Source organism: Cetorhinus maximus, chromosome 5, assembly GCF_964194155.1.
Source record: "Cetorhinus maximus chromosome 5, sCetMax3.hap1.1, whole genome shotgun sequence".
NCBI classification, from domain to species: domain Eukaryota; kingdom Metazoa; phylum Chordata; class Chondrichthyes; order Lamniformes; family Cetorhinidae; genus Cetorhinus; species Cetorhinus maximus.
The window spans coordinates 100,439,008-100,459,506 of NC_135883.1; the positions used below are offsets into that span (position 1 = coordinate 100,439,008).

General features: G+C 42.1%; 1 protein-coding gene and 1 long non-coding RNA gene across 5 annotated transcripts in view; one reads left to right on the forward strand and one right to left on the reverse strand.

The window, feature by feature from the left end:
* The window catches only part of LOC144680830 (uncharacterized), a 180,909-nt gene extending 163,541 nt beyond the window's left edge, over window positions 1–17,368 (forward strand). The window contains exons 2-3 of the long non-coding RNA XR_013576631.1: window positions 15,035–15,167; window positions 16,863–17,368. This is a non-coding gene — a long non-coding RNA (uncharacterized LOC144680830). The remainder of the gene's footprint in view (window positions 1–15,034; window positions 15,168–16,862) is intronic.
* Window positions 8,850–20,499, reverse strand: part of scara3 (scavenger receptor class A, member 3) — a 53,517-nt gene continuing 41,867 nt past the window's right edge. For 3 of the 4 annotated variants that reach the window (XM_078542252.1, XM_078542251.1, XM_078542250.1), the window contains exons 6-7: window positions 17,384–18,430; window positions 8,850–9,433 (exon numbers count right to left, since the gene is read on the reverse strand). In XM_078542252.1, coding sequence (XP_078398378.1) covers window positions 9,021–9,433; window positions 17,384–18,430 — 1,460 coding nt within the window. In that variant the 3' untranslated portion in view covers window positions 8,850–9,020. Of the gene's footprint in view, window positions 9,434–12,605; window positions 13,507–17,383; window positions 18,431–20,499 lie in introns of those variants that run through there. The other variant, XM_078542253.1, reaches the window with a different exon arrangement.

Consider the following 20,499-nt stretch of genomic DNA (forward strand, 5'->3'; position numbering starts at 1 on the left):
CTGTTGACAGTGTGGTCCTGAAGGGTTCAGCTTATGAAGGATGCCCTAGGTTCAGGACAAGTTAAAGTTTCCCCACTACATCTCCATGATATGACCCTGTTCACAGAGCACAAGCTAAGTGCCATCAGCCAGACAGGAGTCAGACATTCAATAAGCTATATGAGGATCTATGGAGTGTCCCCACTGCAAGTCATCACCATCCTCCTGGAACGTCGGGACTATGGACAGCCGCTGCGCTTCTATTATGACACAGCCGGTGGTAAAGGCTGAGTTGTTCAAATCCCAGAAGGAAACTTGAAACAACTGTCATAACCCATTTTGCAATCTGTATGTTTCGAGATGCAGGCTTTGAATTCAGTAGTAATAAGACAACCGAGTCGCAAGAGGTTTTTTATAAAACTAAACTAAACATTTATTAATACAAGAAAGATTGTAAGCACGTACATATGTCTATAAAGTTACTACAATAATAACTACAAAAATCCCCTAATTAATTTGACTCTCAGTTACACCTCCATTAAAGCAACAGTAAAACACAAAGATTTAAACAGACCCCTGGCAAAGCACTCTCTGGGCAGTCACATTCAAAATGAGTTTCTTTCAGCTCTGGGTCCTTGCAGACAGCGACTTGAGGCTTACAGGCTGGAGGCTTTAGATCTTAGAATCCCTCTCTTTTTACCAACAGCCTTTACTTCCTTTATACATATTTTCCTCTTTGAATGCAAATTTTCATTGTATCACTATATCTTTTGAACTTTACCTCTTCTAATAATAATACCCTCTCATAATACACACTTTATTAGTAATCCTTGGGAAAAATAAACAAACACGCTCTTTCTAAGCTTCACCTAGTTAGGTGTAATATCTCACTCCCTCTCTTTGAATCCAAGCTACACTAGTTTGTTTAAAGAAAAAATGCAAATTGCCTCCATGTTTACCTAATTAACATTTCACACCTACTTCTATACATCGAGGCCTCTAGGACAGCTGGCTTTAATCCAGTTAAGAGACACACACACACACACACACACATAGACACAGACACCAATAAACTCTATTTTGAAATAATTTCCAACAACATTATAGACATTACTATATCTTTTTGACAGCTTCCATGACAGGAGCCTTATCACCGAGGGTACGTGCACTGCCATCAGCCAGACAGGAGACAAACATTCACAGATGCAATGCAAGGATCTATGGTGTCTCCTCACTGCATGTCATCATCATCCTCCAGGAATATAACAGGTATGAGGGCCTCCCGAGTGCGCTTGCCTCGTCTGGCCAGCACGATGGCCTCATCACCATCATCCTCGCCTTTGAGGATCTTCTCACTACCGTCCCCATCGACGTCCTCCTCATCGGAGGAGATGTGCAGCTCCCCCATCTCCTCCTCAACCAGCTCCTCTCCCCTTTGCAGTTCCAGTGAAGGGTGCAGAAGACGGCAACGATGCGTGACAGCCTCTGTGGACTGTATTGCAGGGCTCCACCAAACCAGTCCAGCACCGGAACCTCATTTTCAACATTCCAATGGTCTGCACCAAAGTGCGAGTTGCAGCATGAGCCTCATTGTACCTTCTCTCCGCTGCACTCTGAGGCCGCTGCACGGGCATCATCAGCCACATCCTCTGTGGGTAACCATTGTCACTGAGAAGCCAAACCTGCGGCCTCTCTGAGCCCTGGAAGACGTCAGGTCTGAGACCTACTGAGAATGTAGGTGTTGTGGACACTCCCTGGGAACCATGCGCAGACGTAGGATGCATTTGTGGTCGTCGCACACCAGCTGAACATTCAGCGAGTGGAAACCCTTACGGTTGGCATAGCTGACCCCTTGTTGCCACAGAGATCTGATTGCCACATGAGTGCAGTTGATGGCACCTTGCACCTGTGGGAAACCTGAGACCTGGGCAAATCGCAGCGCTCTTGCTTCCTGGCTTCCCTGATCCTGGGCAAAATGCACAAAGTTGTGTGCCTTCATGAAGATGGTACCTGTAACATCATGGGTACATTTGTGCTTGGAGGCTTGCGATATTCCACAGAGGTCACCTGTGGGGCCCTGAAAGGAGTCACTAGTGTAAAAATTGAGCGCTGTGGCCACTTGCACGGCCACTGACAGTGGATGCCCTCCATGTCCTTATGGTGCCAAATCCTGCAGTAGGTGGCAGATGTGACCAACCAGTTCCCTAGACATGTGCAGTCTTTGGCAACGCAGGTTCTCGGTCATCTGCAGTAATGAAAGGCAGCGACTATAGACCCTGGGTTTAGCTAGGTGCTGACCTGCAATAGCTCGCTGTGGCTCTTCAGCAGCATGCACGGGATCCCTAGCCGCCCCTTCTTCTTGAAGGTGCTGCTCCTCCCTCTGTCTAGCAAGGCACCTCTGTCACTCTATTCTCCTTCGTCTCTGCTCCCTAATGGCCATAAGGCATACAGCTAGGTCACTAGGCTCCATGATCCTGATGTACTCCTCTTGCAGGATGAAAGAGAGAGACACATGGGTTAGCATAGGTGTACTAAGAACCTCTCTCGGTAAAGTCTGAAGGCCCCTTAACACATCCTGGAGAGTGCTGGCCACCACTTGGATGGCTGGAATTTAGTGCACTACATGGCTGCCTGCACCTCACTCCACCTGACTGATTGGTGATAGCTTCACCGACTAGACTGCATGCTGTGCTCTCAGCTTAGGCACAGGCATTCTCCTAACCCGCGCTGCAAGGCTGCACTTCCCTCACTTCCTCTACACCTCTCAGTATCCTCTTATTTATTGTGTATTCCCTTGCCTTGTTTGACCTCCTCAAATGCATCACCTCACACTTCTCCGAGTTGAGTTCCATTTGTTACTTTTCTGCCCACCTGACCAGTCCAAGGTATGGTTGGCTCACATAAATTTATGGTCAATGGTGGCCCTCCCTCAGGAACTTAAAGATAGAGGACTCAACAATAGTGATGATATTGAAGGTCAGGGAGAGATGAGTGAGGTGGGTTCTCTCTTGGCTGGCATAGTGTGAACATTACTGACCACTTGTCACCCCAAGCCCAGATTTTAGCCAGCCTGGACTGCTTCATTATTAAAGGAATTATTAGAGGAGCTGAGGGAGGAAAGGGGAGAGGGTATTTCAGTATGATGCTTGGGTGGGCATAGGTGGGACAGAAGGGAATGAGGATTTTAAAAGAGAAGCAAGAGATAGAATAAAAATTTTCAATTAGCACTAAATTCAGAGAATTCATCAGGTGGTGCTTTCTCTTGACATTACACCATCTTTTTATCACAATAATTTTACTAAAGTTAACAAAACATTAGTCCAAGACCATCGCTTATTAATTTCCTTTAAAGCAAACCAGATATGTTAGAAGATTTCTTTTGGGCCTAGTATAATGTAATTGTAATGTAGCAATTTGCTATTACCTGGCACCAGGGGAATGTCTTCCTCTGAGTTATTATCCTCTCATTTGATGAAATATTGGACAATAATATAGGATTGTGTACTATATTTATTAAGCCAGGACCTCAGATGCCTGGTTATAATTAAAAGTTACAATGCTTACAATGCTTACATAGATTGGATGACACTTGTAATAGCTTGCATACCAGCTGCAGTTTTAACATAAGTAACAAAAAATTCAGGAAACCAGTTCGTTTTCCCCATTTATAATAGAACAACACTCTATTTCTTTGAAAATATGTCAGATTGTGATACACACTTATTAAAATAGTTTAAACCCTATAACTGTTTTTACTGTATCATAGATGTTACTGAAAGGAGTAAAAAGTACTGAGTATGTGTGCTGCATAAAATATTTGAATGTGTGTTTTTGGTGAAGTTCATTTGAGTACAGGATACAACATGCTAAGAGTATTTTAATGCAAACAAGTAACTGACACACTAGCAAACAATAATGCATAATACATTTAACATAAAATGTACCTTTGTGGTGAAACATTACTATTTCTCAGCTTACAATTTCACTTGTATCTTACAGTTACAACGCCAAACTGGGCAGAAATTAATTAAAATGTAATTCTCAGACTATTGCATACTTGCAAAAAATGACCATTACAGCTATCGGGCTGTATTTTCACCAAGTCGGGATGATTCGGGGGCCCTTTAAAAATGGTGGCCGGGACCTGATTCGAGGATTCCTGACCCCATTTCCAGGGTTTCCAGTTTTTGGGAATGTCTTTTAAGGATGTGGGCTGGTTCATGTCAAAAGCCTGCACCCTGCGCTCCCAACCTGACCGCCTCAATTGCAGGGATAGTCCTCAGCAATTTTCCTGGAGTCAGGCCAGCTTTACAATGAGTAGTGATTCACAGCACCTCAGAGCTGTTCTGAACCTTAGTATGCAGTAGGGGACCTTTTAAAAGGTAAGTTCAAAAGGTCCTCTTCATGCCAAGGCATACCTCCCAAACAACCTCTATGGCCCCTCATACCAGCATGCCAAGGTATGCCCCCCACCCACCCCTATGAGTCTTCATGCCCTCCATGCCAAGGTATGCCCACAAACAACCCATATGGTTCCCCATGCCATGATGTGGTACTTCCATGCCTGGTGACCCACTAAACACTGTATAGAACCAATGACCCCTATGGCAACAAAAGGATGCATTAAAAAAAGCTTTCAAAAACAGTCATTCATTCATAACTTGCCACTGTGTTCAAAAAGTCCTTTTACTACAGGGCAATAAAAGTGTCAATCATCCAGACCCTTTAAAGTTTCAATAGCTAAAACTAGAGGCACTTGAGCCTCTTAACCTTGTGTAAAAAACATTGTGAAATTGACATCAGAGATCGTAGAGCCAAACCTATCAATCAAGCAATGTTTTCTCTGGGAGGGTCGGATGTTTTAGTACTCTAAAGGATGTCTGGACTCTCAGCCAAGATAACATAGAGACTTAGGTTTGGAGCCCAGAAATCCACTAGTCTGTTAAAACACCTGAGTCCCAGAGAAAAGTAAAAAAAGTTTTTCTTTCTTTTAACATAATGGAAAGTTATGAATAAATGGCAACTATTTTTAAAAGCTTTTTTTTAAACACAACCTATTGTCACTATAGGATTCATAGGTTCAATACAGTCTAAAGTGGGTCAATGGCATATAAGTCCCACAGCTTGGGATAGGGTCCATGAGGGGCCATGGATGGGTGGATGGATGGAGGGGCATCTTTGGCATAGGGGGCATGAGGGGCCATGGGGGAGGATGGAAAGGCGTACATTGGCATAAAGGACCATGGGGGTGTGTGGAGAGGCATAGCTTGGCATAGGGAGCATGAAGAGCCATAAGGGTTGTTTGAAGGGGGAATACCTTGACATGGGGGCATGAAGTGACATAGATGGGACATGGGGAGTGTGTGGTGGGGTGAGGGGGTGTGAGGGCTAGAGGGTCTTTCTGTTTTTTTTTTAACTGGGACAAAGTCCCAAAGCACTGAGGCGATGTGTCAGCACCTGTCAGCCCATGTGACTGCCTCCGACCTTTTTCCCTGGTCAGCAAACTGACTTGATTCAAGCCCGCATCCGCTCTCAACCCCACAATGAAAATCCCGTCCTTGCAGTCACTTTTTCCCGAGGAGGGAGGGCCGAGCTGGAAATTTTCCCAACTCCCGCTACCCACCACGAGGATGAAAATCCAGGCCGTTTTCTTTGTACTTTTCAAAAGAAAAATTACAATTTAATAAATGCGTGCAAAGTATGAGTAATGTTTCACCTACTCTGTAATCCTTACTAATTCTGAAATAAAGCAATAATAGTCCCTGAAATGGTGAGTGTGAAAATTAACGTTGACATTATTAACAGATTTTATTAAGTGTCATTTTCTTATGTTTCTGCTTGAATATCTGAAAATTTCAGCAAATGTGGAAATAAATGTTGCTATTTTGGATGCACCGTGTCTTTAAAGTTAAATTTATATTGGAATGCAAAGCCTTTTTTTCCTATGGGTTCATTTAATACACAGATATAGGGCAGGATTTTACGGCCCCGTTTCGGCAGAGACGGGGCTGTAAAATGCGGCGAGACATTCTAAACCTCATTGACGACAGCGGGAACATAAAATCCCGCTGTTGTAAAATTCTGCCCATAATGTCAATTTTGGAAAAGGTCTTTATGGTTGCTATGTATAGGAAGATATCATTACATATTTATGTCTGATTTATATTTTGTTTTCTTGATCGGGGGGGAGGAGGTTGGGGGTGTGGGGTAAGTTTTGGAGTTTTATACTACAGGATAAATCTGTTACTAAAATCAAAATCCTGTGAAATTTTAACCTCATTTTGCTCCAACACTTAGTAACATGAGTACTATCAGTATGAATTGCAGGAACACAGAGGGTTACAGTCTCAGAAAGCATATGATTTCTCAATAGAAATGTATTAAATTCAAATAAGTGCCACTTGATGTTACGCAGTAGAAGTTTTACTTCTCGTCACGGGGTTGAGATATAGTGGCGACCTGCACTCCAACCTGTGCAGTGTATCCAAGGTTTGTACAAGGGAATGGCTGCCTCAATTGCTGGCGTTATGTTTGCTCTATGTTTCTTTGGTTTAGGCTTAGGTAAAGTACTACAGCAGAAGAAGCCTAACAATGTCCTCATGTGTCTGCAGTTGTTTGCTGCAGGAATGCTGTCTGGGGTTTTCACCATTGTGATCATGGCACCAGAATGTCTTCTACAGATTCAAGCAACGACTGGTGAAAGGAAGTTTGCTGACCCTTTGGAATGTGTAAATCCCAATAAGTGTATTCAGTTGGCATTCTAATGAGAGTACGCCCACGGAGAAAATAACACCTTATATATCTGGTGCGTCCAGCCTACGCAGAGCCATTTTAGGATAGACAGACCACTCAGCAACATCTATATCAAAGCTGTGAAGAACACTAGCAAGTTTCATATTCTTTGACAGGAGGATATTCACAAAGCTTTAAGTGTTTCATTTTCCTAAAATTTCTATAACTAACGATTGGATTTCTTTTTCAGCAGAAACTACAGAGGAAACCGGTTATCCAGAAAGTGTAGAAGAGCTAATTTTAAGAAATTTGCAAACACTTTGCAAGTAAGCGAGAAGATGAATAAAGAGTCAAAAGTAGTTGAAAAGTGGAAGAAACAAATGTTTAAATTGTTACGGGCCTTTTGGCAAAAAGCAATTTATTTGTGGCTTTACCTTAAAGTTTAAAATCTTGCACTATAGTCAGTGTTGAATAAACCAATGAATAATGATCTTTAAATTATGCAAACCTGTCCATAGTGCCACACTGACAAAAACATTGGGGTATAAATTCATCGGTAATAGTTTCTAGCATGGAGACAGCAATGTGGCTGCAACACGTCCTTGAACTGGGAAGCCCGAGTCTGACTTAAAATTGGGTCTCGAGCCATTTTAATTTGGGTGAACTGCTGGTACCTTTTGTGTCTCCACAGGGAGTTCATCCATTTGAAGAAATGAACGCTAGGCAGCTTACCTCTCTGCAGTGACCCACAGTAAGTGTGTGGAGTGCGGTCAATCAGAATACAGTGGAATTGGGGAGCATTCCTGTTCCTTCAGGCATCAAAGTCTTAATTTATTTTTGTTTTTGCACAAAGCTTGCCATTCAGTGTCAGTTAATCTTGTGCCCTCCAAATACTGGAGTCAGCAGAGGGGGGCCTGAAACCGGTGTTAAGCCCCTCATTTTTATAGCACCTATTTTGGGATGCCCATTTTATGATGCCTGAAAAATCAAGAAACCCAATATCAGGTCAAACGTCTCTCAGGCACCCTCTGTGTGCTGGGTGTCAAACCTTGAAATGGTCCTTGTTGCAACTGTTGTACGGCCTCCCCTCCGAAAGGCAGTGACACATGGCAGAGTGGAGCTCGATGGCTCTCACAACCCTCAGATGGCTCACTTACATCGCCTTTCTTCATGTTATATCTCATCTTTGAACAATTAGAGCACGACAATTAAAACTGAACACTGGGATGACGAGAAATTTAGGTGTGATGCTTATCTAGGTTAAAATGAAGGAATAATTAGCTCTTTACTGGTAGTCACTTTGTGTGCCATTTTTCATCCATGAATATTTAAACTGGGTGGTAACCAATCACATGACCAAGGGATCACATGACAATGATCTCCATTATATCAGTTTCAATGGGCTGAATATTATTTGCCGGTGGGCGTGTTTCACAAGGCGGGGGCACGTAAAATGGGGTGGACGTCCATCCCACCACCTTCTTGCCCACCTCGGAACTCATCCCCATAATACGAGGGGAGGGCGGGCACCAAAATCGGCAGACCACCCGCTATATTAAAATGATTAATTAAGAGCCAAAAAGGCTTGTTATCAAGTATATTGACCCTAATAATATGCTGCCCACACCAAATAAGTTTGGGGCGGATAGCTGGGCGGGAAAGGGAAGCCCAATTTTAAACTTGAAACAGTTAAAGGGTAGGAAGGGAGGGCAGGTGTCACCGCACTCGGCATGCACCCCCCCACCCCCCTTAGACCAGAAGCCCCTGCTTCATTCCTACCCAATTCCTCTCCTGAAATCATCCTCTCCCACCCAACTTTCCTGTACCTAATACTCCCAAACCCTCTCAGTCCTAGAGCCCAGACTTACCTGCTTCGGGGATCCTAGGCCTTAGGCTCCACTCCTCACCTGCAGTCCCGGCAGTGGCCACTGATGCCTTCCTGGCATGGCCAGGACTGATGGTGCTGCCAGCCAATCAGATTGGCCGGCAGCACCAGAGGGCGGGACCTCCCCCAAGGAGGGGTGGAAGTCCCACTCAGCCCTGGTTAATGAACCCCGCAGCACTTTATGGCTGTGGGGCTGCAAGGCGTGGAGCCAGTCAGCTGTCCGCCACTACCCCGCCCCACCCACCCCCCCTTATTATTCGGCCCAATGAATTTGTTTCATGATTCCCTTAGAAAGTTAAACACAATCGTTTCTGATTAAAATCAAAATATGACTGATTTTCTTTGTGATTGAGCATGAGGAATAATTATATAATAGACATACAGGAAGTTTAAACAGCTGAAAAGAAAATTAAAGTGCTTCCAGTCATGGACCTGGCGGTCCTTGAGATCCTGGGGGACCTGGTTTCCCCCTTTCTCCCCTAAGTCCCCGTGGGCCTGGAATTCCGGGATCTCCTTTAATTCCTGATTGTCCTTTGGGCCCAGGTGGTCCTGGATTTCCTTGTGGTCCTGGTGGTCCTCTATCTCCCTTAGGCCCAACTTCACCTCGTAAACCAGACCTCCCTAAGTTACCTTTATTTCCTTTAGGACCAAGTCCCCCTACTGGACCTTTTGAACCTTTTTCTCCACGAACACCAGGAGGTCCATTCAAACCTCGTGCGCCCGGTTTTCCTACAGGTCCTGGTTCACCTGTGTCACCTGTCGGTCCAACAAGTCCAACATTTCCTTTTATCCCTGCATCTCCTTTGTTTCCTTTCGGTCCCGGCATACCTGGCAAACCTATGATAAGAAAATGACAGCTTTGAATAAATGTTGGTAAATTAGATCAGAAAGGTTAATCAATTTGACGAAGATAATTCCATGAATATCTCCATTGTTACTGTAGCTTTATACAGATTGGTTCATATTAGGCCAATGTAAAAGTGTACAGTACTACACTTAATTATAACATTATGCTGCTTCCTTGCTCATGATTTAGTATGTCAATGACAGTATGACAGATACCTGGTCTTGTAGCATGACCATCTATTCCAAAAACTGATCGCTCAGCTGGACTTGGGAAATACCGATTGTGATGAATTAAGCACAAACTTAGCTAATGACCATAATATTCTGAAAAAAGATAACCCCAATTTTGTGTAATATTATCATCAAGTGGATTTGGTCAGACTGGCTGATCATTCTGGAAGGCTGTGAACTTGACTCTTGCAAAGCTATCCACACATATCTGGCTTTGAAAATTCATAAAGGCTTTCTAGTCTGACAAGTAGATTATTTATTGAAGCCCTTGTGGAAATTCAGGGCCTCTTTTATTTGTTTTGGTCATTGGTCAGGTCAGCTGGCCTTGGCTGCACTGAGCTCAGAAGACCTCAGCTCTCCACACGGTATGAAGCACACTGTGTTATCACTACGTCAGCATTGGGCCAATATTACAGTTATTCTTGCATTTACCAATACATTTTGTATGCGCTTTTACATTGGAAGTTCCCATCAGTCACCTATCTAAAAAGCACAACACACTCAATAAGGGGTCTGGGACCAACTGTATATCACCTTAACCAATCAGTAGTGAAATCAGTGACAAATCAGCAAAACAGAGGGAAAGGAAGATAGGAGAAAGAGAGAGATAAAATACAGAAAAAAAATTATATTTTAAAAATCTCCAACAGTAATCAAAATCTGAAGGAATGAAACTCCATGGGCAGGGTTTTTCACTGAGTGGGCGAGCGGGCAAGCGCCCGACCCGCTCCAGCGTAAAATGACGCACGATGACGTCGGGCGAGCATCCCGATGTCATCACGCACTCGTGCAATATTTCGGTCGGCGGGTGCATGTGGGAGTCGGCAGCACGCCTGCTGACAATTAAAAGACCTATTAAGGCCATTAAAAATGTAATTGAATTAAATTTTTTGCTACCCGTCTAACCTTAAGGTTGGCGGGCAGACGAAAAGGCCAAGCGGCCTTTGCATATTTTGCGAAACCTCATCCACGGGCGGGATGAGGCTTCAGTTTGTCATTAAAATTTTTTTTTCAAAATTCATCCTAATTTCTAACATGTCCATGCTCATGTGACAGAGTCAGAGGGGGCATGTTTTTTAACAGTTTAAAAATCTTTAATTTTAATTTTTAATACTCTTCATCGCCCTGAGGCAGCTCTGTGCCTCAGGGATCTTTACCAGTGCGCACTCACATGCATGTGCGAACTTGCACTCTCGCCTTCCTCACCCTCCCCACAGGCAGCGCTGAGCACTGAAGCATGCGTTTCATACTGGACGGGCCTTAATTGGCCCATCGGCATGAAATTGTGGTCCAGCCCTGATCGTGGGCAGCTGTCGTCTTCCTGACCGCTCCCGCCCAACGAGGGCAAAATCCTGGCCCATGTTTGTGAAAGGGTACTTAGAATGGAACGGGCAAACCATAATTTTTTCTGGTGATTTTAATTTGTAAATAGAAAGTTAAGTGCAACAACTTCATGCTGTCCGTGCCAGGCCTCTTGGTGAGATCTCATTATCACCTATCTTCTAGAGGAACAGTGCATCTTGAATAGCAAACTTACTACCTTCTGTGTTTAGATGCATCCAGACTCCCTCCTGATGACCCCCGACTTCCAACTTGACCCCCCCAACTACCCCTTACCAACCCAGTTCCCACCCGAACCGACCCGAACCTACCCAACTACCCTCAACCAACCAACTAGCCCCCGACCAGATCTGACTACTCCTTCCGACCCGACTATCCCCCAACTCACCCATCACCCTACCCACCTGCCACCCAACCTACCTGCCACTCTACCCACTTATCACCATTATTACTTGCCACCCCACCCACCTGTAACTCCACACACCTGCCACCAACCCAGTTGCCACCCTACTAATCTATCACCTCATCTGCTTGCCATCATACCCAATTACCTTACCCAACCTATCCATTCAATTATTTATCCAATCACCCATTCAGTAACATTCACACTGGACATTTAAACTCACCATACAGCAGCGAGTGCCGTAAAAAGGGGGTGTCTTGTCTTCCCCCCGATGCTACAGTATTGAGATGAAGTTCCCCGAGAGGCACTGTGCTCTGCATCTCTAGGGAAGCCGGGTTTGGAAAACCTGGCATAAAATGCGGACAGGCGTCTAGACGTGGAAAAATTCGAGCAAAGCGGTAATCCAACGATGATTGCTGCTTTGCGGAAGATCCAGACCTTGGAGCTGTTGTTTCTGGTAGGCTCAACAACAACAGCTACAACTATAACAGCAATTTGGCTTAGATTTAAAATAAACTGAGGAACTGTGTTCACCATTCAGCTTTAAATCCAAGCTCTCTTTAAGTTATGGTCCAAGTTCAAAAGAACTATATTTTAAAATGAAGTGATTCATTCTAATGTATTCTATGTAAGAGCTAACTGCTGAAGTGGAGCTTTCTAAGTTACAGTAATGCTAAGCACCCACTAATCTGTTGAAGGGTCATTCGGACTCGAAACGTTAACTGCGTTCCTCTCCGCAGATGCTGCCAGACTTGCTCAGTTTTTCCAGGTATTTCTGTTTTTGTTTTGGATTTCCAGCATCCGCAGTTTTTTGCTTTTACTTTAACCCACTAATCATTGTTGAGGTATCTTTTACCACATTGTTTGCTCAGTTGATTACACCTTGTAATCTTTAGTTCTGGTTTAAAGGACACTGTCTGCAATCACAGCCCAGATCAAAGAAAGTTCCACATACAAAGTGGGTGGACAAAGTGAACAGGATCTATTTAAAATCTAGTTGCAAACATCTTTTATAATTATACTGTTATGGACAAGAGAGAGACAGACAAACTGCATAGATTTTCTCTTACCACCTGTCCATAAGCAGAAGGTGTTTTGAATTTGTTTTTTTAATAGGTGGTGGCATGTTTTCCCAATCCGTCAGTTTTTGTGATTCAATTTACTAAAAATCCACAGAAAACTCAAGTTAGGATTAACTGAGGTCAGTTTATTTTCCACATTCAAAAAACCCAGGGAAGGAATGTTCACAGCATCCCACTCCAAACACACATACACACACACAGTAAAGGGGGCTAGAGAAAAGGAGTTTTACAGTACAAGAACCACTGAAATTAATATTAGTTCACATGATTTCCAGAGTCCAAAGTCAGAGTCTTTCACATAGATATTTGAGTTCAGCTGGCTGAAGACCAGAGTTGTAGTATTCGCTTTTCAGTTGGTGTTGACTGCAAGATGAAGTCCGTACACAGTGACTGGGTCAGTTCTGGAGGCAATGGTACAAAATCTTCCAGCAGGGACAGGCTTCAAGGTACAGGATGTTGTTCTGCTTGGAGGGGCCTGCTTCTTGGTGGCTCACCAGTTGGATGTTAAAACAACAGACTGACTGGTTCACAGTTCCCAAAGGCGCATAAGGATTTCCAAATGATCACTGAAGTCATATGACCTTCCTTCTCCCCAATGACTTCAAAAGGGGATGTTTATCCAGTGTCTAGAATTGGCTTTGATTTCAGAGCTGATAATGTCCCAGTCATTAATTGTTGAAAGACATACCATCTATGTCGTGGGTCTGGTGTTTGGAAAGCCATTGTCTATGTAGACCCACTGACTCCGCTAGCAAGGTAAACCTATCAGATACAAATGACATCCCTTTGGTTCCCAGGTGTAATGAGTCTGTTAGCAGCTCTGTTGGCATAACGAGTTCTGATCTGCCTGTCGCCTGGTCTTATACAAGGGGTGTGTATAATAAGGAGTGAGATTCCAGAAGCTGAGCAAAATCCTATTTTGTTCTTGTAGCTTCTGGGGATAGCTCCCAGGTATCACATCAGGTAACTTGGAGCTGCCATCTTTTTGCTCAGCAGAAAACCCATTTCTAAAAATAATAACAAGGATAACGTTTTGAATATACGGTGTTGGGGTTTTTCTCATTGTAGGAACCCAACAATACACAAACTTAAAAAGGAAAAAAATCCTATATTTGATACAAGGACAAGGTGATGTGGTGAATTTGAACATTGGATTTGTTTGAAAGTAAGCTTTTTGTTAAATTAATGATTTCTGTGTGGTACTAAACGTAAAATTTCTTGCTCTTACGAGTCAAGTATGACGCATGTGTCTATGTGTGTTGCAATATCCTTGCTAGTCAGCTTGAATCACCTGACTTCAATTTCCTTTGTACTGCACGTTGTTTGCCCAATCTTTCACAATCTCTAAAGAAAAGATCATCTTGCTCTTCACAACCCCACTGTCCAGAAGCATTATCAGGAGGTTGTGGGTTAAAGCCCCACTGCATAATCTAGGCCAACACTTCTGTGCAATACTGGGAGAGTTGCTGTCTTTCAGATGAGAAATTACAGTAAAGCCTCTGCTTTCTCTAAGGTGGACATAAAATACCTCATGGAGCTATTGAAGAAGAGCAGGGAAGGGCTCCCAGTGGCCAGTATAACTTTTAATCCCTCAACCAACATCAATAAAACAGATGATCTGGTCATTTGTTGTTTGTGGGAGCTTTCTGTGCGCAAATTGGTTGCTGCTTTTCCCAGATGACAAAAATGCCTATACTTCAAAAGGACTTAATTAGCTATACAACACTTCGCAATGCCCTGAGATCATGAAAGGTGCTACATAAATATGTGTCTTTCTTTATCTGAAGTGTGTTGCTGCCGTCCAGCTCCAAGATCGCCAAAATTCCTGCCCCAGGCCATTTACATGACCCCCCCTATCTCCGACGCAGGTCAGTTCTGCCATGGTACTCCCCCGTAAAATTGCAGCACAATCATTATTTTCAGCTGCTTTATGGGATAGGGGTGTGTGTCAACTGAACGCATTTTGAAAAATGTTCCCAGTTGATGCCACTTCTTGCAGCACCAGCCTATTTCCAGTGCTACTCCCTCCCACCCACACAACACCCCACCAAATCCCCTCCCAGCCCACTACCACCATCATTACCAAAACCTGTGGGTGCCCAAGATGCTCCCACGTGTGACCCCACTCTGATCTTGATTATATCAGGTCAGCAATGTCTGTTCCTCTGCATTTGAGAAGTGGAGCAAGTACAAGGATTTTTGTTCCTGATGCGGTTGCATTAACAGTCTAAATCGTTACAATAGTGGATTTAGCTCAGCAACACTGAAGTTGGCAGCTGTTTAATCTACTACTTTCTTCCAAATAAACTTCCATTGTTTGACTTAATGTTTCAAAGGTGTGACCTTCCTGTAGATTACGATTCCTTTCAGGAACTTCAGAAGTAACACTATTGTAAAGTTTGCAGTAGCCTTGTGCTTAGATAGTATCCAGTCAACTTGTTTATATAAATAGGAATCCGTTGTTTGCAATCTAGAAATTTCTGCTGACAGTACTCCTTAATTCCCCCACTTGTTTTGTTTGCTTTTCATTTACAGACTTCCAACAGATTGATTGTGAAGAAAAGATGAGTAGTATAATTAATCTAGGCATTCAAGGGGGAATTAGACTGTTATCTGAAAGGGAAGACCATGGAGGGTTAAAGGCGAGACAGCGGAGGAATGGCACGAGGTAAATTGCTCATTCAGAGAGCCGGTGCAGATACGACGGGCCAAATGGCCTCCTTCTGAGCTGTAATAATTCTGTGATTCTGTGAATTCTCAATGTATGATGACAATTCTAAAAAATTGTTTGTTCATGAGACGTGGGCATCACTGGTTGGGCCAGTATTTATTGCCCATCCCTAATTACCCTTGAGAACTGAGTGGTTTGCTGGGCATTTAAGGGTCAACCACATTGCTGTGGGTCTGGAGTCACATGTAGGACAGACCAGGTAAGGGTGGCAGATTTCTTTCCCTAAAGAGCATTAGTGAACCAGATGGGTTTTTACAACAATGGTTTCAAGGTTATCATTTGATTTTTAATTGTAGATCTTTTATTGAATTCAAATTTCATCATTTGCCATGGTGGGATTTGAACCTAGACCCCCAGGGCATTACCCTGGGCCTCTGGAGCACCAGTCCAGTGACAATACTACTACACCACCCATTCCCCATGGAGATATTTTGTTCCAATCTATGTAAATGTACGCACATGTTAAGAGGACGGCCATAGGAGGCTGTATTTCGGAAGTTAATATTCAAAGAATGTTTTGTTTATGTAAACTACTATTTTCAGAGTTATGATATTTGAAAAACTGAATTACATTGGAATCATGTTATATGCACCATGTTGGCTTAGAGATAAACAAGCTGATTGTAAACACATTTGATAATGACAGAAATGATATTCCATTAATAAATGAGGAACAGATCAGGACTTCGTGGTGATCTGCATTTTGTAGATTTGCAAGTATGCAAATTTGCATGCATTTGTATATCACTAAATTATCAACTGATAAAAAATCATAAGTACGTTCTTTCCAATAATTTTTATGTACATTCTCTCAGCAACTCATTACTTTAGGGATAGTAAGTGTGAAAGACACATACACAGTAGAGAAGTGAATGTAAATAGGTATGCTGTAAATTTGTAGCATTGACTGGAGAAATTAGGTTGGTAAATAAGTGTTAAATATTTATTTTAGCACTGTAATGCAAGTAAAATAAATGTCATGAAACAGTGCTGGCAATACCTAAATGTGCACTTTAAAATTGGCATTTAAAGTTTAAGGTGTGTGTGAGCACTATTTAAGAAATACCCCTGTGATACATTTGATTATTTATAAAACCAAAATGGGGAAAAGGATAGGTATGGGCAGACCACCACTTATGTAAGTGAATCTACCTCACATCCCTCTTTCATTCTCTTCTCGCTCACCCAAACAGCACATAAAGACAGTACAACAACAACAAACATTTATGTAGCACTCTTAGTACAGTTAAACATCAAATGACACTTTACAGGAGTGTCTTAAATAAGAGAAAAGAGAAAGAGAGTGGGAATTGGAGGGAGGGAAAAAAGAGAGAAACAGGCGTGTAGAGAGGTGGAGAGGTTTAGGAAGGGAATTGCACAGCTTTGGGCCAAAGCAGCTGAAGTCACAACTGCCAATGATTCAGCGATTAAAATCTGGGATGTGCAAGAGGCCAGGCTATCCAGAATTTTAATCATCAATAAATCTTGGGGCAAAAACATAAAAATATAGGACAACATTCTTCCAAAAATTAAAACACAAAAGATTCAACTTCACAAGCTCAAAGGTCAAGTCTACTTTGACATAATTTCTGAATCAGCATTGGCTCACAGTAAATGTTGTGTTTCTGACAGATTTTTGGTCTCTCAGGAATCAAGAGTAAGGGGAGCAGAGGGAAACTGGATGAAGTCCGGCGACCAACCACGATCATATTGAATGACGGAGCAGGCTCCAGGAATTGTATGGTCTACCCCTACTTCAATTTCTTATATTCCGATAGCCTCATCCCGAAACAAAACTGACCCTTATCACCCACTTTAGATGGCTGATTTGAGTGAATAGCGCATTCCTGTGAGAAAATCAGGAACTCGTTCCTGCAAAATGATTTCTGTCTTGTTACCATGGCCTATAATATTAGGATGAAGCTATTACATGTGTGGAAGTATTTAAGGGCTGCCTGCAAAACCATCAGAAGATGATGCTCATTGCAAAAGTGAGCAGACAACTAACGAGTGCAACTGCTACTCTATTTCCTGGCCCCAATTACCCATTCTACAATGGCATCACCGGCTATAGTAACTACAAAATATAACCCAGCAATCACAATGCATTATTCTGAAGTTTCAAAAAAATATAGGAAATAAAAATAGCTCACCTCTTAAAATTGTGACGTTTTTGATTGCCTCTCCATGTTGTGCATCAACAATTTTCATTTCTTCCATTACAATAGCAAGTTTGCTTATTTCTCCATTTAATGTTGCACTTAAGAGATTATACCGCTGCCTTAACATATCAGTGGTGCTCTGAATAACGGTCAGAGAATTGTTGAAATGGTAAAGTTCTTCTGAATGTGCTCCAAGCCCAATCGAACAAGATATCCTCACATCACTGATATATTTTATCATACTGTGCACGTGGTTGTTTGTGGCATTGATGTTGGCCAATATGGTATTAATTTCAGTTTCATGAGAAACCATCCGCCCCATGATGGTTTCAAATCTTTCAGCCGTCCTATTTTCATAATATTTTGCATGATAAAGGATGTCCTGAATATTTTCTTCATGGTCATCAAGGAAGGAGGATATGTTTTCAAACTGCTCATGTACCACAAGTAGTTGCAAGCTTAAATCATGCATGACCTCAGCATTCTGAGAGACCCTCTGGAGTGCAGTGCTCAGAGTACTCTGAATACCTTTGACCACCTCATTCATCTTGCTTACTGAAGCCCTTAAAACTCCAAATACTTTTGTAGAGTTCTGCAAGTCTGTCACTATCTTCTGTAATATTAAGGTTTCCTCATCAGCTTTTCTTTGAATTTCTTGAAGCCATAAAGTATTCTGGTTGGCGGTGAAGTTAATGTGTTGTACACTAATCCTGACCTTGTACTGGTCCTGGGTCAGTCTCCTCATAAACTCATCGAGTTCCTTTACAAGTACTTGCAAGCCATTTACTTGCACTGAAACACTTTCCACTGTTTGGTTGATATGCTCAATAGATGTTGAATAATGGATAATCTCCTTATTGATTCTTCTGTTGTCAGATGAAAGTGTTAGGTGATTTTGGACAGTCTCATCCAGAACAGGCTCTTGTGCCAAAAGCAGCTGCTGAATCTGTTCAAACTCTTTCTGCAAGTCAATAATCTCTTGCGCAAATTGTGAGACCTCGTGGCATGAAGAGCAATTTTTGCTTATGGATTTTTGATCTGTGGGAGTGGGGAAATGAGAATAAAAAAAGTTATTGCACTTTTCTATTTTGTTTCCTTTATTAAATTTGTCCTCCCGGTTGCCTGCTTCCCATAACGCTTACAATTCATATTGTTATTTGTGTTCTAATAGAAAAATAAAGGTGAAATCAAAATCTTACAAATACGTAAAGTACTCTTATGATAAAGTCATCTTATGATGAAAAAAATGTGGCTGCATTTCTAGGGACCTGAAAATTGGCAGTAAGTACAAAAGTAAAGATCAACAAGAAATAGCTAATAATGCCAAGGCTAAACTAGCAACACATCCAGAGATAGAATAAAATCTAGCCGCTTCTTTTTGCAGATAATGTCCACTGTACTCATATTTGAAGAGGTATCACTGAAGTAATTGGTTTATAAGGGCCACATAAGGTTATCTATGAGTCAGGAACATCCTCGGAGTTGCTCTGCTGCTATTAGTAAGTCCGACAGCAACTTCATTTATGCACATACAAAATGGTTTCCACCACACTTCTGGCAGTTACAGCAGCAGAGTGGGAGTGGCTTTGAGCAACATTTCTGATGATACTTTTTAAAAATTGATCATCCACAATTCATTTCCCCTATATTTGCTATTGGGTTTCCTTCAAATCAAGTGAAACTTTAAAAATTAAACCTCCCTTTCTTAAGTTGGAACTTCTAGTAAGACATGGTTCTAAAGGCATGAGCTATCCTCTGATACTTGGCCATTCTTCATGACTAGACAGGTTTGATAGCCCATTTGAAAATGGAGAGGACACACTTAAGCTAGATCCTGCATTCAGCAGCGTACATATAAACACACTCACAGATGTCGCTAAATTATGGTAAAGAGTGGGAAACCTGCTTAACATTTTTCCACACTTGTCCAGTATTTCAAGACCCCCACTGCCTCTCACTGAAACAACTGATTCAGCATAGAAATAAACATGTTAAAGATATACATCTAACCGGCACCAAAATTAATTAATGTAGTTGTTTATGTGTAAAATGAAAGATCGCAGTGGAAAACATATATTACTCTAAGTCAAAAGCAACTTATTGTTTCACTTTACAAATTAATTAAAGTGTACATGTGCAGACAGTTTATTCCATCCCCAACTGCAATAATTTGGGGAAGGCTGCACTCCATTCCAAAAAGCATTGAAATTCAAAGTATATTGTGCACAGTCAGCATTGATTGAATTAGTTCTTACATAGAACAGGATCACTTTTTGCATAATGGAAACATCACATTTTCATTCAAAGCATCAGTCCTTGCCCTAATAATAAACAAAAGAAAAAAAGATTTGTATTTATATACTGCCTGTCAAGATAACCAAATGACCCAAAGTGCTTTACAGCCAATGAAGTACTTCTGAAGTGTAGTCACTATTACAATATCAGAGACATGGCAGTCAATTTGTGCACAGCGATCTCCCACAAATAACAATGACCAGACAATCCATTTTAGTGATGTTGATTGAAGGAAAATATGGACCAGGAATAACTTCTTTCTTCTTCTTCGAAATAGTGCCACAGGTGTACGGGAATTTAACGTGCACATCACACTAAATGTGAGACACTTTTTCCTTTCTTTCATTGGGCATTAAGTACTCACCCAGGCATAGACCTCAGAGAAAAATTAAGAACACAGGATTAACACATTGAATGGAGCCCTCCAAATTTTCTGTCCATTTAAATTGAACCATGTTGGCAGTGGTGTGGAAGTGGAGGAAGGCAGTCCTGGTAATAGAGTGAACCTGAGTTTAAAACTCAGCTGGTCCTCCTGGTTCAACTAAACGAGCATTCAGGAAGATTGATGGATGTTAGAGCTGTAAGAATACATATGCTGATGTGAGACAAACAAGTTGGTTTCATTCATCTTCTTAACAATGAGCTGCAGGACATTTTCATTTGCCTATAAATTGGTAGCAGCAGTTTATAATCTGGCACCAGTCCTTGCGTCAACTGGTCTGTCGATGCTTTCGACAGAGGTTCTGAGGGTTGCATTTTTAAAACAAAGAAACTGTCATTGATGTGGCCTTTATCATTTCATATGGTATTTG